This window comes from Mirounga angustirostris, unplaced genomic scaffold (assembly GCF_029215605.1).
Source record: "Mirounga angustirostris isolate CCGP_5_RB_7025 unplaced genomic scaffold, mMirAng1.0.hap1 SCAF_4, whole genome shotgun sequence".
NCBI classification, from domain to species: domain Eukaryota; kingdom Metazoa; phylum Chordata; class Mammalia; order Carnivora; family Phocidae; genus Mirounga; species Mirounga angustirostris.
The window spans coordinates 178,577,043-178,595,386 of NW_026991712.1; the positions used below are offsets into that span (position 1 = coordinate 178,577,043).

The following is an 18,344-nucleotide window of genomic DNA, read 5'->3' on the forward strand; positions in this document are numbered from 1 at the left end:
CGTGCTCCCCGCGGCTGGCAGGAGCGGGCGCGGAGCGGGAGGCGGCGGCGGGGACGACCCGGCGGGAGCCGTGGGGAGCCGTGGGAGCCGAGCGGAGGGAGCCCCAGCCCCAGCCCCTGCCCAACCGCCCGCCCGCCCGCCGCGCCGGCGCCGCTCGTGAGCCCCGGGCCCGCGGAGACATGAACGCCCGGCGGCCCGACGCACCCGAGGCGCAGCGGCCCGGCCCCGCGGCCCCGTGATGGGCTCCTGCGTGTCGCGAGGTGAGGGGGCCGCCGGCCGGGTGGGGGTCGGGGCCCGGGGCCGCCCCGGAGGAGCCTGGGGGGATGGGGGTGGAGGGGCGACCCGGCCTTCCCCGACCGGCAGCACCCCACCCCGTCCCCCACCGAGCCCCAGGGGACACGGTGCCCCCCACCCCGGGAGGACAGGGGGTGGGGGTGACAGCGCAGAGAGAGAGCAGGGGGAGGTCGCCGCAGCTCCAGCCGGGCTTGGAACCACACCCAGGCAGGTGGCGCGAAGCAGGGTCGCTTGCCGCCCAACAGCCACACGCCCCCTGTCGCGTGCTCTGGAGACGAGGGAGGCTTCTGGCTGCTCCTGGCTTCTCTGGAGGGCCGGTGGCGGCCCCGGGAGAACAAGCCGACTCTCCTTCCCACACTTCCCCAAGACACAGGCCTGACTTGCTCAGCGCCCCCACTTCTGTCCCCTTACCCCATGCGCTGTCTTCAGAGTCTCTGAACCCCCATGGACAGCAGTGAGTTAATGGGAGATGAACAGGTTATATGGAAGGTATCCCTTCCCCCACTCTCATCCCTAACTCCCCACCCCACCCCCATCCTCAGTCAGGGGACGGGAAGGGACAGAGAAAGCTGATGTTTCTGGGAACTCCTGGGCCTTTCTTCTGTCTTGTGCAGGCGCCCTCTGCTCTCCTCTTGCACTTCCCAAGGTGGTACCCCAGGAGTTGGCGGGAGCTGCCCTGGGGGAATGGCAGTGGAGTCCTACACAGAGCAGGGGGACTGGGGGTAGAGGTGATTGAGGCCTTGGCTGCAGCTCTGCAAACCCACTGACCCCCAACCCTGGGGGCTGCCACCCCACCCATCACCCCCAAAACTTGGGGTGTGAACAGGCCTTGGGCAGGGGCTGCACAGGCCCTGGGTGGGGGGGCTTGTGCTGGGGGATGCTGGGCAAGGAACACAACACCCCCCCCACCCCCCTCTGGCCTCTAAGGGGCTCACCAGTCCATGTGGGACATTCAGGTAGGTGGCTTAGGATGTCTCAGGAGGGTGTCAGGGCTGGAATCATGGGTGGGAGTTAGGTTGTGTGAGGTTCATTCACTTATTCATTCATCAACCTGGTATTAGCCTGGTACTTACTGTGTGCCAGGCACTGTGTATATGCTGGGCATCTAGTGGGGATGAGTCCAGCACAGCCCCTGCCCTTGTGAGGCCGTCAGCTTGCCAGAGGGGAAGTTAATTTTAAGAGGGAAGAGTATTTAGGGTTCTTCAGGACTGGCAGGCGCTCAGTGTGTCTCCAGAAACCCAAAGGCTCTGGGCAGGCTTTGGGTGTTGGGGATCTGGGATTGGGTGTTTCCTTGGCGACCGCGTCCCTTCCCTGTCACTTGGCCATCCCACACCCGGGGCCCAGCCTGTGAGCCACAGACCCACTGAACACAGTCCAAGGGCCAGGAGGAAGAGCTGCCTGCCAAGGTCAGGCTGGTGCTCTGGTCCCTGGACCCCCCACCGGGGCTGGCTCCCTCTGCTGTGCCTGCTTGAGGTCACACAGACTGAGGATGGACTTTCTTCGCCCTTCCTTCTGTGGCTTGAGCTCCCGAGTGCCACCTCCAGATCTAGTTGTGTATTCGAACCTTGTCCCCTTCCTGAGGGGGTGGCACTTACAGTCTCGACATGCAGCAGGCAAGCTGGATAAAGGTAAAGAAGGGACAAGATACTGGAGCAGAGGACAACCGTGGTCTCAGCGACTGAACCACTAAGTGGAGGGCACACCCCCCTCAGAGCGCTTCCGGCTTACCAGGTGCTGGTTGGAACATTTTAGGCACAACTAGCTAAGTTGGGGGAGGTACTGTCACAGTCCTCATTTTACAAATGGGGAAACAGAGCAGGGGGGCGGTAGCTGAGTGCCCTGAACAAAGCTAGGCCTGTGTCCTGAGCCTCTGCACTGCACCCCCAGCCCACAGCTAGTTGCCTGATCTGCTCCTCTCCAGGGGCAGGCTTCCATGAGCTTCTGAGCCCCGGGCCTGCTCTCCACACCTGCACCCAGTGCCAATAACCACCCCACTCTCCAAGCACTTCCCTGGGCCTGGTACGCAGTCCTGAAGCCAGGCCAGGGATTGCGAGGCTCATGCTGATACCGAGCCCAGAGCCTGCACCCAGCTAGGGCCGCCCAAGCCCCAGGTACAGGCCACACCTGGGAGAGCCTCCGCACGCCAGCATGGGGTGGCTGTTCGCTTCTCTGTGCCAGGCCTGAGAGGTTAAGGGTGCAGACTCTGGAGCCAGCCAGCCTAGGTTCCCATCCACCATTCCCTAGCTCTGTGACTTCAGCAAGTTACTTAACCTTGAATGTGTATCTCAGTGTTCTCATCTCTAAAATGGGACCAATACCAATATTGATGTCCTAGGGTTGCTGGGCAGGGATTAAATGACTTAATTCATGTAAAGCACTCAGACCGGTACCTGGCACGTTTAGCTATTTCTTTCATTTTAAATTTGTTGTTATTACCCTTCTGTGCAGACAGCTAAGCGAGACCCTCTTGGCTGAGAAAGGGGACACTATGGAGGCTTCCAGCCCCATCCTGCCGCATGGATGCATGGCAGGCACTCAAGGTGCTGAGGACTTGGGGAAAGTGATGGGGACCAGAGTAAGGCAACACATGCTGTTTCCAGGAGCTGTTTTGTGTTGTCATCTACTTTTTTTTTTTTTTTTTAAGATTTTATTTATTTGAGAGAGAGAGCAGGGGGAGAGGCAGGGGGGGAGGGAGAGGGCTAAGCAGGCTCCATGCTGAGTGCAGAGCCTGATGCAGGGCTCGATTTCATGACCCTGAGATCATGACCTGAGCCGACATCAAGAGTCAGACCCTTAACGAACTGAACCACCCAAGTGCCCCGTTCATCATCTACCTTTAAGCTACTGTTTGCCAGGAGCTTACCCTAAGCCAGGCTGAGCCTTTTTACTCTTCTGACCTTCTCATTCAACCCTGGTAGGGCTCAGAGACGGAAAGAGTCTTACCTTAGGTCACACAGCCAGGACACGGAAAGGCAAGATTTGGATTCAGGTCTGAGTTAGCCCAGCGCCTGAGCAGGGAGCTGCTGCCCTTTGCTTTCTGATGCGCCCCCTGGAGACAGGTCCTGAGTGCATGGCCAGTGCTTAAAAAAGCAACCCTCTGGAATAACTCTTGTGGTTGGTATTTGCTTGGGGCTTTGGTGCCCCAAGGGAGCAACATGTGTAGGGAGCAGGGGGAGTTAATATCTATTCCCCTCTCTCTAGCTCCAGGGTCTCTCGGGGCCCGCCCCATGCCCCTGGCACTGGAACCTCTCCACCTGCCCCAGCCTTGTCCTCCAACCAACCCATCAGCCTCCTGGCCTCACCGTGGGGGTCTCAGTGCCCTGGGCCCTGGGGCTTGTGAGGACAGAAATTGGGGACTGAAGTCTTTCTTCTGGAAGGTCAGACATCTCTTATGTCTGGGAGAAGACTCCAGCTCTGCAGGGGCTGGCAGAGCACCCCACAGTACCCAGGGCCAACCAGTACCCCTCCCAGCCTCCTAGCGCTGTCTCACTTTGGCCCCTGCAGAACCAGTGAACCGTCTGACACTGAAGAAGGAGTAGATGGGGCCTTCCCCCATCACAAGGGAGCTCACTGTCTGAGGAGAGAGATATAACCTTGCCCTAGGGGTAGTCTAATGGGGGAGGCAGGACACGGACATGGACACACCCACAGAAAAATAGCCTGAGGAGATCAACACTGGCTAGCGGTTTGAGCACAAGCTTTGGAATTTCAGACTGGCTTAGGTTTGAACCCCATCTCTGACACTTATTAGCTAGTGACTTTGGAGAAGTGATTTAATTTTTCTGAGCCTCAGTTTCTCCATCTGTAAAAACGGGCATAATGATACCTACCTACTTCGCAGGGTTTTAGTGAGAGTTAAACAAGAGATAATGGATGAAAAGGCCTAAGACAGTATCCCACACATAGTAGGTGTTCAGTAAATAGTGGCAGCAAATCATTGCTGGCCAGACTTTGCTTATTAAGGCTGTTGGTGGCCTATTACAGCTGAGGCCAATCTAGGCAGGCTGCCTGGAGGAGGTGAGGTTAGAGCAGGACGGGCTCTAGGATAGCTTGTCAAAGAGACTGAGCCCCGGGATGGCAGAGGAAGTAGAAAGGAGCTGAGGTGTGTGGAAGGTCCTGGAGAAGAGCCTGTTGTCTCCCTCTATCCTTGGTTGGGGATAGAAACGGACCCCCTTGTGCTGCATCAGCTCCCTGATGAAGTTACCACTGTGAGCCTGGTGACCTATAAACAAATGTCCTAGGGAGCAGGAGGGCACTTTGTCCACTCAAGGCCAGGCCTCTGCCAAGCTCAGAGGGACGGCCTGCTGTCATGGCAGTGACTCACCAGGCAGAGAGGCCAAGGGCTCACTCTTGGTGGCCTCCCTCTGCAGAGCCCCCAGGGTGAGCACCAGTCCGAGGGGCAGGACCAGAGGTCGGCAAGGGGCACTGAGATCTGTCCTGTGGCCCAGAAAGAGGACCAGGTCCGGGAGCTGAGCGGGACAGAGCAGATGCTGCGGCAGGTGCTTCATCCTCTGGTAGCCCTTCCCCAGGGAGCGCGGGCGTCCTCATGTCACAGGTGAGAGCCCTCGGCTCGCAGGGTCTGTGCCACACGCCCACAGCCCTGGCTGGCAGTGACAAGCCGGGATGAGACCCGGGGCAGGGACTACGAAAGGAGCACTGGGCCCGCTGGGTCCTCCTCGGAGGCAGGGACAGGGCCTGGACCTCGGTGGGCCGGCAGCACACACGGGGGTGGGCGGGGGGGGGGGGGCGGCTGGCTGGAGGACTGTGTGGTGCACTCAGGGGTCCTGAGAAGCTTAGAGGGGAGGCCTACAGCTGTCCAGGGAGGGGAGGGTGAGGGGCTTCGGACCCAGGCTACTGCTCTGTTACTGTGTGCTTTCAAGAAGAAGTTTACCCTCTCTGGGCTGCTGGGAAAGAGCAGGGTTAACCTGGGGCCCTCCCTACCCTCCTGGGGTGCAGAGCCCTGGGAGACACTCTGGGGCAGATGGCAACCCCAGTGTCTAACGGGCTGGGACTCGAGCACCAAAGAACAGCTAAAGGGGCTAGATGGCTCGGAGACAGGGGAGAGGAGACTGAGCTGCAGACTCACCCAAGGAACAAGCCGAGAAAGCCAGGGTGGATGCTTTGCAGCAAGGGGGGTTTAGGTTAGACATCAGGAGGTACTGTCTGGGTGGTTGGACTCGACAGCAGAAGGAGGGGCTGGGGTGAGAAGGCAGGAAGCATCCCTGGTAGGCAGAAGAGCGCTCTGCTGGAAGGCAGAGGGAAGGAGGAGACAGGAGACAGGAGACGTCTGGATGACACTCCTCTCCTTGAAGGGCCGAGATGGCCCCCTCCAAGTTGCCAGGGCAACCGGAGACTTGTCACTGCTGTGGCCAGGGGAGGTGGGGGAGGGAGCAGGTCTGAGAAGGGGCCTCAGACCTTGAGGTCAGAGGAGTAGGGTGTGGACTAGGGAGAAGGGGGCACCCACAGGAGCCGTGGCCAGGGGTCCCCTCAGGCTACCCCCAGTCCCCACCCCACATGAAACACTGTGTTTTTCCAGCTGCTGCTGGTGACGTGGCCGCCGGTCCCAGCTGGGCGAAGAGCAGCCTGTGATTTCACCCTGGGCTGCTCCATTACCTGACATCTCCATGGCAACCAGCCCGTGACATCACAGGGCCAAAGTCCTCAGGGGGAGAAGGCGGCTTTGGCGGAGGCTCCTGCACCCCAACCGAGGCCGGGGAGGGGTGGCGGCCAGGAAAGCTAGAGAGGGGCTCAGAGCCAGGAATCCTCCGAGCCAACCTTGACCAATGACCTTGTTCAAGTCAAGCCTGCTCCAGGCCTTTGACACTGCCTATCAGCTTCCTCGGTGCTCAGCTCCCCTTACTCCCCGGCCGGCAGTCCACAGTTTTAAAACAGCTTCAGGGACGGCCAGGGGCCCTAGAAATATTCCACACCTCGCAGAGTTCCCGGGGACAGCCTGGAGCCAGCACCCCTCTGCCCGTACCCTGGCGGGCCCCTGCTTATGTGTGCTGGAATCTCGGGAGTGGTGACTTTTCAAACGGTTTTGACTAGAACCCGGAGGAATGCGTATATTTTGCATCACGACCCGGCACCCTTAGAACATTCTTACCCCGGGAATGTGTGTATACACATTCATGTGGGTGCATGGGGGCCTGTGCAATTTAAAACCGAAGTTTCATGAAACAATACTTAACCTGACTCCTCAATAGGTTCTGGTATTTTCTGTTCAATTCTATTTTATTTTTTACACATATGACCTAGTCAGTGGCTTGCATGGCCCACTGAAGGATGTGCCCCCCCCCCCCCGGCTTGGACACTGCCTTTGAGGGGACTGGAGCCTAGTGTTTGTACACATGGAGACTCTGAAGCTCAGGGAGGGGCAGGCCTACCCCAGGGGCACACAGCCCAGACTTGGGATAAAGAGCAGATGTGCCGAATGCTCTGGTGCATAAGCACACGGCTCAGCCCACACCGCTCTTGGCTCCTGGGTTACTGAGCTCTGAGTTCAGGGGTGGGGGCGTTCGTCCTAGCTCTACCTGCCTTTTCTTGCCCTGTTTCAGACAAGCTCATTCAGACCTCCTTCACCTGCCCGCCGGTAACAGTCTCCAGGTCAATCTCACAATTCTTTGATCCCTTAGGGATCCTAAGTCCAGTCCAGTGTGGACGGAGACTTCCACCTCATGTCCTTTTTTTTTTTTTTTTAAGATTTTATTTATTTATTTGACAGAGAGAGAGAGCACAAGCAGGGGGAGGGGCAGAGGGAGAGGGAGAAGCAGGCTCCGCGCTGAGCAGGGAGCCCGATGCGGGACTCGATCCCAGGACCCCGGCATCATGACCTGAGCCGAAGGCAGACGCTTAACAACTGAGCCACCCAGGCACCCCTCCACCTCATATCCTGTTCAGTGTTCGCTTCGACCCTCCAGCCAGGACTGGCCGCACCTTCTTCTGCTGGCCTCCCTCCTCTCTGGGTCCCATACTCTGACACGCTGGGGTCTGGCATGAGGAACTTGAGAAAAAGTGGTCAAGAGATTTTTATTTATCTGGAGCTCTGGTGGTTCGTCTTGGCTGCCACTGGCTCCCTGTTGAGGCAGAGTTTGATGAGCAACAGGCCAGGCCCTGTGGCAGGTGCTAGGGCTATGGTGATGAATAAAGCTGACGAGGACCAGCAATCAGAGAGCTCATGGTCTAGTGAGAGACGGTGAACAAGGAAACGGACACATAAAGAGGAATGTCACCATGAAGAAGGACAGAAAATCAGGAGATAGGAAAGGATGGGTGCCATTAAACAAGGTGGCTGGAGGCCTCCCTGAGGTTCTAACATTTGAGCAGAGGCCTGAATATGGTGAGGGAGTGAACCTGCAGCTGTGTGGGAGGAGAGTGTTCCAGCTGGAGGAAAGGTGCAGCCAGTGCAAAGGCCCTGAGGCAGGAGTGTGCTTGGCGTGTCTGAGCGACCAGTGTGGCTGGAGTGCAAGAGGGAGAGTGGTGGAAGAGGAAGTGGCAGGGGGGCCACGGGCCCCAGGTTAGCATGTGTGAGTTCTCCCAGGGGCTGTTTTGGGGGGGGCCTGCCTGCAGCAGAACCCCTGTCATGAGAGATCTGACCTGGTTTGAACTTTTCCCTTCCCTGCCCAACTCCCTTGCCCACTAGGGAGGGCAAAATTGCCCACCCTCCAGCCTCTGGGGGCTGGGGTCCCCCTGCCCTGCAAGCGACCCTCCTAGGGGGCACCAGCAAAACTCAAACACGGCCCCATCCTCAGTGTCCTATTGACCCTTGAGAAACTCACAGTTCTTGCTGTGCAGGGGAAGGGAAGGCAGGCCGCTCCATCGCCCCTTCCCGTCCCAGCTGTGCAGACATCCGGCCCGGGGTGGGGCGGGTGGGTAGGATGCTGGCCTCTCCTTTGCAGGCATCCCGGATCTCTGCAGGGGAGTGTCTGAGAGCCCCTCACTTCACTTGTGGGGAGCAATAGGTGGTCAGAGTCCAAGGGATGGTGGGTGGCTGGAGTAACAGAGCCTGTTTGAACCACCTTGAAGAGGGTGTCTGCTCTCCCACCCTTGACAGTGGCTTTCTTCCAAAGTGGGGCACGCAGCGCCCCCTTTGTTCTGGTTCGGATGCTAGTAGGCAGTACCTAAAGAACAAGACCAGTCAACTGCCCATTTTACAGATGAAGAAATGGAGGATCCGAGCGGTAAAATCAAGGTCCCACAGGTAGTAGAGGGCCCAGCTGGGATTTGAACAGGCCCATCTGGCACCAGAACCTCACCCAGTCTCTGGAGCAGCAACTCAGGAGCAGACCCTGAAATGAGGATTTGGGTACAACTGGTATGTGAGGGAGATCCTCCAGAGGAAGGAATGGAGAGAGGAGACAGGCCACAAAAGCATCTATCGCCCTGCAGGGGTGGCCACAGCCCGATCCCACGGGCTCTGAGTTTTCCAACCCCCAAACCAAGGATCCCGGGGTCCTGCACCTCCCGACACTGCCGGAGGGCAACATAAATTCAGCTCCAGTTGCCGGAGGGCGGCAAAGCCCATGGGACAGGGCCGTGGGTGCGCAAAAACAGAGAAGGCGATCCGAGGGCATGTGGGGGGTCAGTGGGGCACCCTCGCTGTCCTCTAGCGCTCCGTGCTAACACCTTCCCAAGACTTCTAGTTGGTGCGTCAGCCCACTGCCCACGGCCCATGAGCGCCCAGCTCTGCCTCTGGGGGCACCTGACACCTCCCACCTCCAGCCTGCAGACGCTCCCTGGCCTCTGCTTCCTCCAGGAAGCCCTGCGTGCTTCCATGCTGTCAACTTCTGCAGCTCTGCCCATGGGTTGTCAAAGCCAGGGAAGGGTGGTGGGAGCCTGCGTCCCGCGCAGGACAGGCTGCAGGCCAGGACCAGTGTCCTGCAGAGGCCTCACCTCCCTGCCACGGCCCAGACACCCCTGCGCCTCACGTCTCCCAGACCTCACGATTTTGTGCAAGCTGCACACCCCACCCTCCCCTGCCTGCAACACCCCTCTCCTGGCACCCTCTCCTGGCTAGCTCCCCCATCAGCTCTCCCGTGCAGCCCCTGACCCCCACAGAACTCATCAAAACTCCTTTTGTGCTTTGGAAGAGAGTGAGCCTCAGCATCAGAATAACAGGGCTCAGACCCTGACTGCCCTCTATGGGCTGTGTGCCTTGGGCTAGTGAATCTAGAGAGCTGAGCTATGGATTCCTTCCTCTTTAGGTCGATGTGAGGAATCGGTGCCATCACACCAGGAGAGGGGGTGCTACTGTCCCCCCGGGGTCAGCCTTGTGTTTGAATGAGGGGCTCTGGGGCTGGTTTCCATCAGACTGGGAGCTCTCAGAGGGCAGGGATGGAGTCTTAATCCCACCTCGGCCCCCACACACTTGCACGGTATGGACAGTACATGGATGCCCATGGGGTGAAGGAATGAACAGATGTTTAGGTGAATGGATGAACTAGAATGTCTCTCCCACTAGAATATCAGCTCAGTGAGGGCAGAAACCATCTCTGTCTTGTTTGCCACGGTGTTCCTTGTGCCCAGGACAGTGCCTGGCACATAGTGCTCAGCGAATACTTCTGAATGCGTCAGAAATAGATGCTTACTCCTCTGGCTGTGGTCTCTGTTCCCATGGCCTCACATTCACCATGCGGGGAGGGACCGGACACTTCATGAAAGCTTGACTGTGATGGGGAGTGACTGGTGCCCGGTGTGGGGACAGGGAGGGCCTGTCACAGGTGACCTTGAGCTGAGACCTGAATGACACGGTTCAGGAAGATCTGGGGATGGTGTTCCAGGTTAAGGGGATAGCAAGGACAAAGGACAAGTGGGCTGTTTGAGGAGCAGCAGGGAGGCCAGCGTGGCCTGAATAGCGGGCAGCCTGGCGTGCAGGCCCCTGAAGGCCCTGGTGAGAGGCTGGCTCTCCTCAAGTGCAATGGAAGGAAGCCAGGGGCAGGTTTTCAGCAAAGATGCAGTCTGACCTATAGCATCCCTCTGCGGCGGGGTGGAGAGTGGGCTGTGGGCCAGGAGAGGAAGCAGAAGGCTGTGGTCGGTGGCCTCCAGGTGAGAGAGGGTGGTATCCCCAGGTGGGGAGGGCTCAGTCTGGAATGGAGGTTGGAGAGAGAGCCAGTAGGACTTGCTGGTTGGGGGAAGGCAGCACTCAGAGAAAACTGGATATTTGGTTGGTACAGCTGGGTGGGCTGTTGCATCATTTTCTAAAATCGGGGAAGTGGAGATGGACCTGGGTTTCCCTGAGCCGGCTGTTGGCTGTCGGGCATCCAGGAGGAGAGTTGGCTATTCAGTCGGGGGCTCAAGCAGTCAGGGCTGCAGGTGTAAATGCGGCATCAGCCGCACATGGAGATGTCCTGGGAGAGACCCCCCCCTACCAGGTGAGAAGGTGAGATGCCAGGCTGGAGAAGAGAAGGGGGACCAAGTTGGGGGGCAAGCCCCAGATCTGAGATGGGCGTGGCTTGAGGGGGAGGGAGGGAGCGATGGGAGGTGTCCCAGTGCAGCTTGAAGCCAGTGAGAAGACGACGGAAGTCCCTGCTGGACTGTCTCAGGAAAGGCTGCCTGAAGAGGGTGGAGGAGAAAATGGGGGGAGGAAGTAGAGGTCATGCACAACTCTCTAAGTGTGGCCAGGAAGGACGCGGAGGAGTGGGCAGGGAGCTGAGGGGAAGCAGGGGTTGAGAGGTCTTTAAAGGATGGGAGATGCTGGGTTGCTTTGGTGGGTGGGGGGCTGACCCAGGGGTGAGGGTGGGGGGCAGGGATGCAGGCGAGAGTCCGGACTGGAGAGGCACTGCAGCACCTGCCGCGCTGGTGGCCGGGAGGGAGACAAGAGCAGACGACCAGAAGAGAGAGTGCAGGGCCCCTGGTGGGGGGCGGTTCAGGCTGGGGGATCCCCAGGGTGGGGGGCTGGTCTTGGATGGAGTAGGGACAGTTCTTCCTTTGTCACAGGAGGGAAAGCAGATGGTGTGGGCAAAATGCGGACACAGCAATGATTTGAGGTAGAAAAATGGGGCGATGCCTGCTGAGGGCTTCTGGACCTCCGTGAGGGATGGGGCAGCAGCCAGCAGCAGGGTGTGGGGAGGGGGCTGCCCGGGCTGCAGGTTTGAGAAGGAAAGCCGCATGAGGTGGTCAGCCTGGTGGAAAGCAAACTTTTTTTTTTTCTAAAGATTTTTATTTATTTATTTGACAGAGAGAGAGATAGCGAGAGCAGGAACACAAGCAGGGGGAGTGGGAGAGGGAGAAGCAGGCTTCCTGCCGAGCAGGGAGCCCGATGTGGGACTCGATCCCAGGACCCTGGGATCATGACCTGAGCCAAAGGCAGACGCTTAACGCTTAATGACTGAGCCACCCAGGCGCCCCATGGTGGGAAGCAAACTTAGCGGGAACTGGAGACCTGTAGAAAGTTCCCTGGACAGTGTCCTGTGTGAGGCCAGGGACTTTCTCCAGCAACATGCTGGAGAAGGGTCCTGGTGTGGAGCAGGCGGAGGGTGAGACTGGACAGGGTTGGGAGTTGAGGGCGTCTGTGAAGGAGACCTCCTAGGCTGTGCCAGGGAGTGGGTGCTAGAATTTACGAAAATGGAGGAACAGGCAGATGGGCAAGAATTCCCAGTCTGGCTGGACTCCTCACCTTCTGTGGGCTTGGGTCTTTGTTTTCAACAAAATGACATCGGGGGCAATAAAGTGGTGCCCATCCCTCGGGGCTAGCTTGAACAAGCCCCGTAAGTAGGAGAGTGTAGGGGGTGGGGGGATGGGGTTTCTAAGTTCCTCCTGTTGTCCTATTTCCAGATCTGTTCACAAGTGCCCACAAGGACTGCCCCATGCCCCAGGGCACAGACCCCCTGAACCCGGACTTGACCTCCAGCCACCCCCCCACTGTTGCTCCAGACCATGTCACTGGCAAGGTAACTGGTCCCACTTGATCCTCACCTTCACCTGCCTAGGCCCTGGTTCCTGGGATGTCCCCGACAGCGTTCCACAGGGAGCTGAAACTGTTCCAATCTTCCCTCCTTGGATCAGAGCCCCTAAGGTTTGGTATGCATTTGGATGAAGGTCTGAATCGGGCTGGGCATCCAGGGACTTGGACCAGGACCAGAAAAGACAGGCCTGCCATGGAGGTCTTTCCACGCAAATTACCCCAGCCTTGCGGATAACAAGTTCCCTGACCAGCCCACCACCCCTTAGCAGCCTGCCCTGCCTTCTGGAGGGTAAAGGAGTGGCTTTTTTTTCAAGTTTAGTTATTTAAGCAATCTCTACACCCAACATGGGACTCAAACTCACAACCCTGAGATCAAGTCTGCTCTGCCGACTGAGCCAGCCAGGTACCCCAAGAGTGGCATTCTTAGTCCACTGCATTAGGAAGAGCTTGCTGGGGACCTCAAATCTTGGTGCATAATTTCCACCCCACCCCCAGAGCTTGTGGCTTGAACTTACCAATTGATATAATTACTTTTTTTTTTTTAGCACATACCACATGCTAAGCGTTATGCTAGACACTGTCGACGTCATGTCATTTGCATCCCCACAAGCCAAGATAAATGGCATTTATCACCATTTTACAGAGGAAGAAACTGATTTTCTGAGCTCTTAAGGCCCTAGTCTAAGGATACCCGAGTAGAAAGGGCAGAGTCAAAGCTCGAACCCAGGTCCGATCGACGCCCTGCGCCTGCTGCTTTCCTGGCAGAGCCACCACGGCCCCCCCACCCCCACCCCATGTCTTTCTCTGCATGGTGGTGAGGGAACCCCAGGGGGGCCCGACCCAGGAGTAGGCAGAGCCCGGACCTCAGGGAATAGCAGAAGGCTGACCCGCACCACCACCCGGGGCTCGAGGACTCGTGCCATCTGCTGGCACCATCTGCCAGGCCCTGCCTGACCCTCTTGCTCCTCTCGTTTTAGGACAAACAGATGGATTTCTGTTGGGATCCTTGGCAGGTCAGTGCGCTTTGCCCATCCCCTGGTCTAGCCAGCCACCGCGGACACCGTCCCCCTCGCTCTGCGGCGCCAGCCTGGACCCACAGCCCTGCCAGCCCTGGGGGAGGGGGCCTCACAGGGATGGTAGTGGCCGGGAGATGTCCTCTGGCTGGCAAGTCTGCCCCACTCTACTCACCCCTCCTGTCCTTCCTGCAGAGGTGCTTCCAGACCACCAATGGCTACCTGTCTGACTCCAGGTCCTGCTCCAGCAACTACAACGTGGCGGCTCTGGCCACCTCGTCCCTTGTGGGTAGGCTCCGACGGCCCTGTCCTGCCCTGGGGTTAGCGCGGCCCAGCCCTCACCCCTTGCTGCAGGCAGGGCAAAACAGAACTGCAGCTGGAAGGCGTGCAGCCCGTCGGAGCCAACATTTCCTGGATCCACATTCCACGCCGGGTTCTGCAGGGACGAGTGACTTAGGGTTCCCGTCCCCCCACCCCCTGTTAAGTTGTTGGGGGTTCCCGAAGCTGTGAGGGAATGGCCCCAGTCTTTCAGATGTCGGCCTCCCCGGCTTCTGCAGCAGGTGCAGTCTGCCCATCACCCCGCCGTGGGTCGGGTTCCCCAGAAGCAGAGCCCCAGACGGGAATTGTGTGAGCGATTTATGGAGGTATTGTTCTCAAGGGCAAATTGTAGGAGTGAGGGCATCGGGACCGGGCAAGGGAAGGAGCTCGGCAAAGATGGGACTGCGGGAGGAATCTGTCCCAGCCCGATCCCTGGGGAGCTCAGGAGCCCAGATCGAACCACAGAACTTAGGCTGGCGGCTGCTTGGGTGTCAGTCCCCCGCTGGTCGGTGGTGGCCCCTGGGAAGGCTCTCCCTGGGTGGGGCTGCTCCCATCAGCTAAGGGCAAGTCTCTGGAGAGGGCTGCCGGGGGGAAGCAGCAGTAGCTGGGAGGTAGGTACGCAGGCCAGCAGAGGGGTCTCCGGGGGCCGCCTCCGCCTCTGCCCCCGTCACCCACAGCACACCTTCCGGGCCATTCTCGGCTGGCCAGCTCTTTGCCCACCACTCTGTTCCCTGTACCTCAGGCTCACGTCTCATTAAATCCCTCACAGCTCCTCAGAGTGCCCGTGCTCCCCTCCCTCCCATTTGCCTCGACTCTTCCCCCACCCCTTCCCTCTGCCTCACCTGCCCTGCAGGGGCCACTCGAACCACCTCCTCTAACCACCTCCTCCAGAACTTTCTCTGGTTGCCCGCACTCCTAGCTTGGGAGGAGGGTCGGGGGGGTTCTCCCCCTTCTTCCTCACCTCCATCTTTCCCATTTTCTCAGTATCGTGTCTCTAGCTTCCTTTGTGGATCCCCCATCTTGCTTAAATATTGCCAATCCTCACGTCACGGCTCTGAGACCCCAGTGTCTGTATGCTCAGCCTTGGTTCAGAGAGATGCTGAATCATTCCTGACAGCCCTGTCTGTCCACTTCCACATCGAGGTGGTCTACTCCTGAGAGCCCCTCAGGCCCTCCTCCCCACTGCGCAGCCCCTGTCCTGTCTCTTGCTGGATCCCTTTAATGGCTCCTGATGGTGCCTGGTCTCCACCCTTGGCCCCATCCTCTAATTGGGATGCTCTTCCTAAACAACAGATCTAACCTGTCACTCTCTTGCTTATTACCCTGCTGTGGCTCCCCATTGCTAGAAGGAAAACTCTGGAGTCCTCAGCTTGGCTCTCTCAGCCCAAAGTCTTGCCCCTGATGGGCTCCCCAGCCTTTTCTGCCATCCCAGTCTTAGTATTGCCCCCATATCTCACCCCTGGCAGTCCCGGAATCATGCCAGATTCTGCCATGCCTTCCTCCTCATCTCATCTCTGAAATAGCCTCCAGTCTTGCCTCCATCTGTCCAACGCACCTACAAACCTACCAATTTACATGTAAAGTTCAACCCCGGTCCACCTCTTCCAGGAAGCCTTCCCGGTCTGCTGCATCCCACACATGTCTCCCTCTCAGCAGAGCTGGCACTGGCCTTGGCATAGGGGGTGCTCTCTCAGAACTGGCTAATGAACGAATAAAGGGAGAGGGCTGGGCGGATCTTGAGTGGATCCTTGAGTGGATCTTCTAGGACAGAAGGGTCTGAACCCGGTCAAAGGGAATGAGGGATGTGGCAGGTCTGGGGGAGAAGCACCAGGTGGAGGGGAACATTGCCTGGGAGTGGGATGTTGGGAGGGCATGGGGCCCCTGCATGGGCAGGGATCTAAGTAAGGTGGGGCCTTGGGGCTCGGGGAGGGTGTGGGGTGCAGAGTGGACATAGGCACTAGTCGGGTAGGAGCACTTGCGGAGACAGATTCAGGGCTTTGTGGGTTTGGGGCTGTGAGGACCCGGCATGGGGCGAGTACAGAGCACTGAATGGTTGTGGGGTGCAAGCCACTGGCTGGGCCTGCGGTAGCGGGGGTGGGCCCCTGGGCAGGGTTTTGGGTCAGAGCAGCCTCCCAGCTGCCCTCAATGCTCCCAGGGGTGGTGCAGAGCATCAAGGACCACATCACAAAGCCCACGGCCATGGCACGTGGCCGCGTGGCCCACCTCATCGAGTGGAAGGGCTGGTGCGCTCAGCGGTCACGCTGGGAGCTGTCCCCCGCTGAGGATGAGCATTACTGCTGCCTGCCTGATGCGCTGCGTGAGGCCCGATTTGCTGCAGGTCAGTGGCTGGGGGCGGGGGAGCCTGGGGACGGGGACTGGTTGGGGCGCTGGTCCTTAGGGGACCGAGGGTCGCCACATGGGCCTTGTCGAGGCAGGGCAAAACAATGCCATGGGGTGGACAGGGCGTTCAGGGGGCCATCTGATCACCGGGACCCGGATGGTCAGCCCAGCAAACCACTAGGCTGTTGGGTACCAGGCCATCCTGGCGCTGTGCTACCCCCCCCCCCCCCGCCGTGTCCCTGCTGAGCTGGGTCTCACTGTTCTCCCCCCACCCCCCGGCAGGGGTTGCTGAGCAGTTTGCTATCACAGAGGCCACACTGAGCGCCTGGTCCTCGCTGGACGACGAGGAGCTGCACCTCGAGAACGGCCCTCAGGACATGGTCCAGCTCCAGGGTACTGCCCGGGTGGGCGCCCGGGCGGGGCGGGTGGAGCAGAGCAGGGGCTGGGTGCCTGCCACCAAATGCACGGTGACCTCGGACGAGCCCCTCCTTCCCTCAGCCTGGGTTTCTGCATCCGTGGGCTAGAGCGGGGGATCCTTGCCCTGCCCACTGCCCACCAGGCGCCGTAAGCGTAAAGGAAAGAACGAGTGTGGTCACAGGCCAGGGAATGAAGTGCTTACCGAGTTTGGCGTTTTCCTGGCCATTTCACTTCATCCTCACCACACCTCTAAGAAGGAGGCCCTGTTATTATCTCCATTTTACAAATAAGGGAACCTGAGGCACCAGGAAACTCACCCTGGGTTACAGCTCGAGGCATCAGAGCCAGGATCTGAACCTTAATACCAAGCACAGCCAACCACCTTTCCAGAACCCCAGGTCACTACTGAGGGCCTGGGTCCTGGGTGACCTGCAGGCCCATTATCTTACTTAATCCTCCCCGCCGGCACAGCCTGCTGTTAACTCCTCCAACTCGCTCCACCAGCCCTGTAACCCCCAGGGAGAAACTGGGGCTCAGAGAGGCTTGCCCGAGGTCACACAGCTCGGCAGTGACCAAGCAGGATTTGGAGGCCAGTCTTCTGCCCCTCACCTTCCCTCACACACCAGGAGAGGGTGAGGAGCAGGGTCTGGGACTCCGTTCCTCACGCTCCCTACCCCTCCCGTTGGTTTTCCAGACCTGGAGAGCGTCTACCTGCAGGACAGTCTTCTGAGTGACCCCTCACAGGATGACAGTCTTCTGGCCTTCTCCTCCCCTGGCCTCTCTCCCGACGGCTGGCCCTCACCTGACGAGCCCCCCATCACAGCTGTCGGCCCCCAGCCCCCCAGCCCTGAACAACAGCATCAGCTGCAGCTGCCTCGGGGCCTGGGGCCTGAGGGTGGGGCCCATCTGCAGGGTTCCCTCCCCTCGGTGGACAGCATCTCCCTCCCGGAGGAGGAGGACGAGGTGTTCTATAACTGAGGTGGGGGCTGTGTGCCTCGGAGCCTCCTCATACTGTGACCTTGCCTGGTGGGCAGCCCAGGCAATCAGGATGTCGGGGTCTGGGCTGGGCATTTCTTGACCCCTCAGGGCAGGCAGAGGGTGGATGCGGCAGGGATGGGGGGCCAGCACTCCCTGTGGACCATTCTGTGCCTCCATGGACCTGCCCCAGCAGTGGGAGCCATAATCCCCCTTCTCCTTTCTTTACTTGGCTCAAGTGGGCACCTTCCCCTGTGGGGTTTCCGCCATCCGTGAGCTCGAGGACTCTCAGCAGGCACCAGGCCCAGCTGCCCAGAGGAGCCGGCCGCTGGGCCCCCCAGGCAGACAGCCACAGAAGGACCTGGGAGACCCCCTTGGAGTGGGGCCTGGGGACCCTGCCTTGACCCTGGGGCTCAGTCCTCCCCCCTCCCTCTGTGTTTGTGCCCCCCATCAGAGGCAGGACAGCCTCTTTGGTAGCTAAGCGTCTGCTCCTCGGCTCCCTTCATGAGGATCTCTGTCTTTGGAGTGTCTGTCTGTCCCTTATTCTCTGAACCTGTCCCTGGTGCCCCTGCCCCCTTCCTTGCACCCTCCTCCCACCTCCCAGAAGGTTCTCTGCAGACATTAAAGTGTGGGATTCACCCTGGATGAACTTGGCCTAGTCTCTGGGGGAAGGGGTGTCCGCGAGCCCCTGGGGTAAGGGGGTTCTAGAGGGATTTAGGGGAGGGTCCCTACCCCCCCAGCAGACATACAGGTGGTCAATCTGTGCCACCCAGCCAGGAGAGGACCATGGAAGATGCCCAGGGTTGTGTGGGGCCCCTGGAACCACACCTAGGGACGCTGCTTTATCAGCCCCGGCTCAGCCAACAAGGAAGCTGGGGTGACGGTGACTGGGCCACAGGGTCCTTCTTATACCTGAGGACAAGCATCATAAGACCTGATGGGGGACCTGCTCACCTGCCCTATCTCCCTGCCAGGAAGGGGGCGCAGGAGGAGCGGTGGGAGGCCAGGGACCCGGGCCCGCGAGGCCCACGTGGCCACCAGGGGGCGCCAAGAGCTCACGCAGGGCCAGCACAGGTCTGTCCACA

The 18,344-nt window shown here is 59.3% G+C and overlaps 1 protein-coding gene across 1 annotated transcript; it reads left to right on the plus strand.

Moving 5' to 3' along the window:
• Window positions 1-3: 3 nt before the first annotated feature.
• Window positions 4-17,904, plus strand: FAM131C (family with sequence similarity 131 member C). Its single transcript, XM_045895512.2, has 7 exons — window positions 4-260; window positions 12,067-12,182; window positions 13,174-13,209; window positions 13,405-13,498; window positions 15,683-15,865; window positions 16,150-16,260; window positions 16,979-17,904. Exons 1-7 carry the CDS (start codon window positions 239-241, stop codon window positions 17,260-17,262), a joined length of 846 nt encoding a protein of 281 aa, XP_045751468.1. The 5' UTR covers window positions 4-238; the 3' UTR covers window positions 17,263-17,904.
• The last annotated feature ends 440 nt before the right edge of the window (window positions 17,905-18,344 follow it).

Bases quoted from the DNA above. Each gene is read 5' to 3' on its own strand.
- FAM131C (XM_045895512.2), top strand. From the start codon at position 239: ATGGGCTCCTGCGTGTCGCGAG. The intron at 12,183-13,173 runs GTAACTGGTCCC...CTCTCGTTTTAG, and splicing joins CAGACCATGTCACTGGCAAG to GACAAACAGATGGATTTCTG. The intron at 16,261-16,978 runs GTACTGCCCGGG...TTGGTTTTCCAG, and splicing joins GGACATGGTCCAGCTCCAGG to ACCTGGAGAGCGTCTACCTG.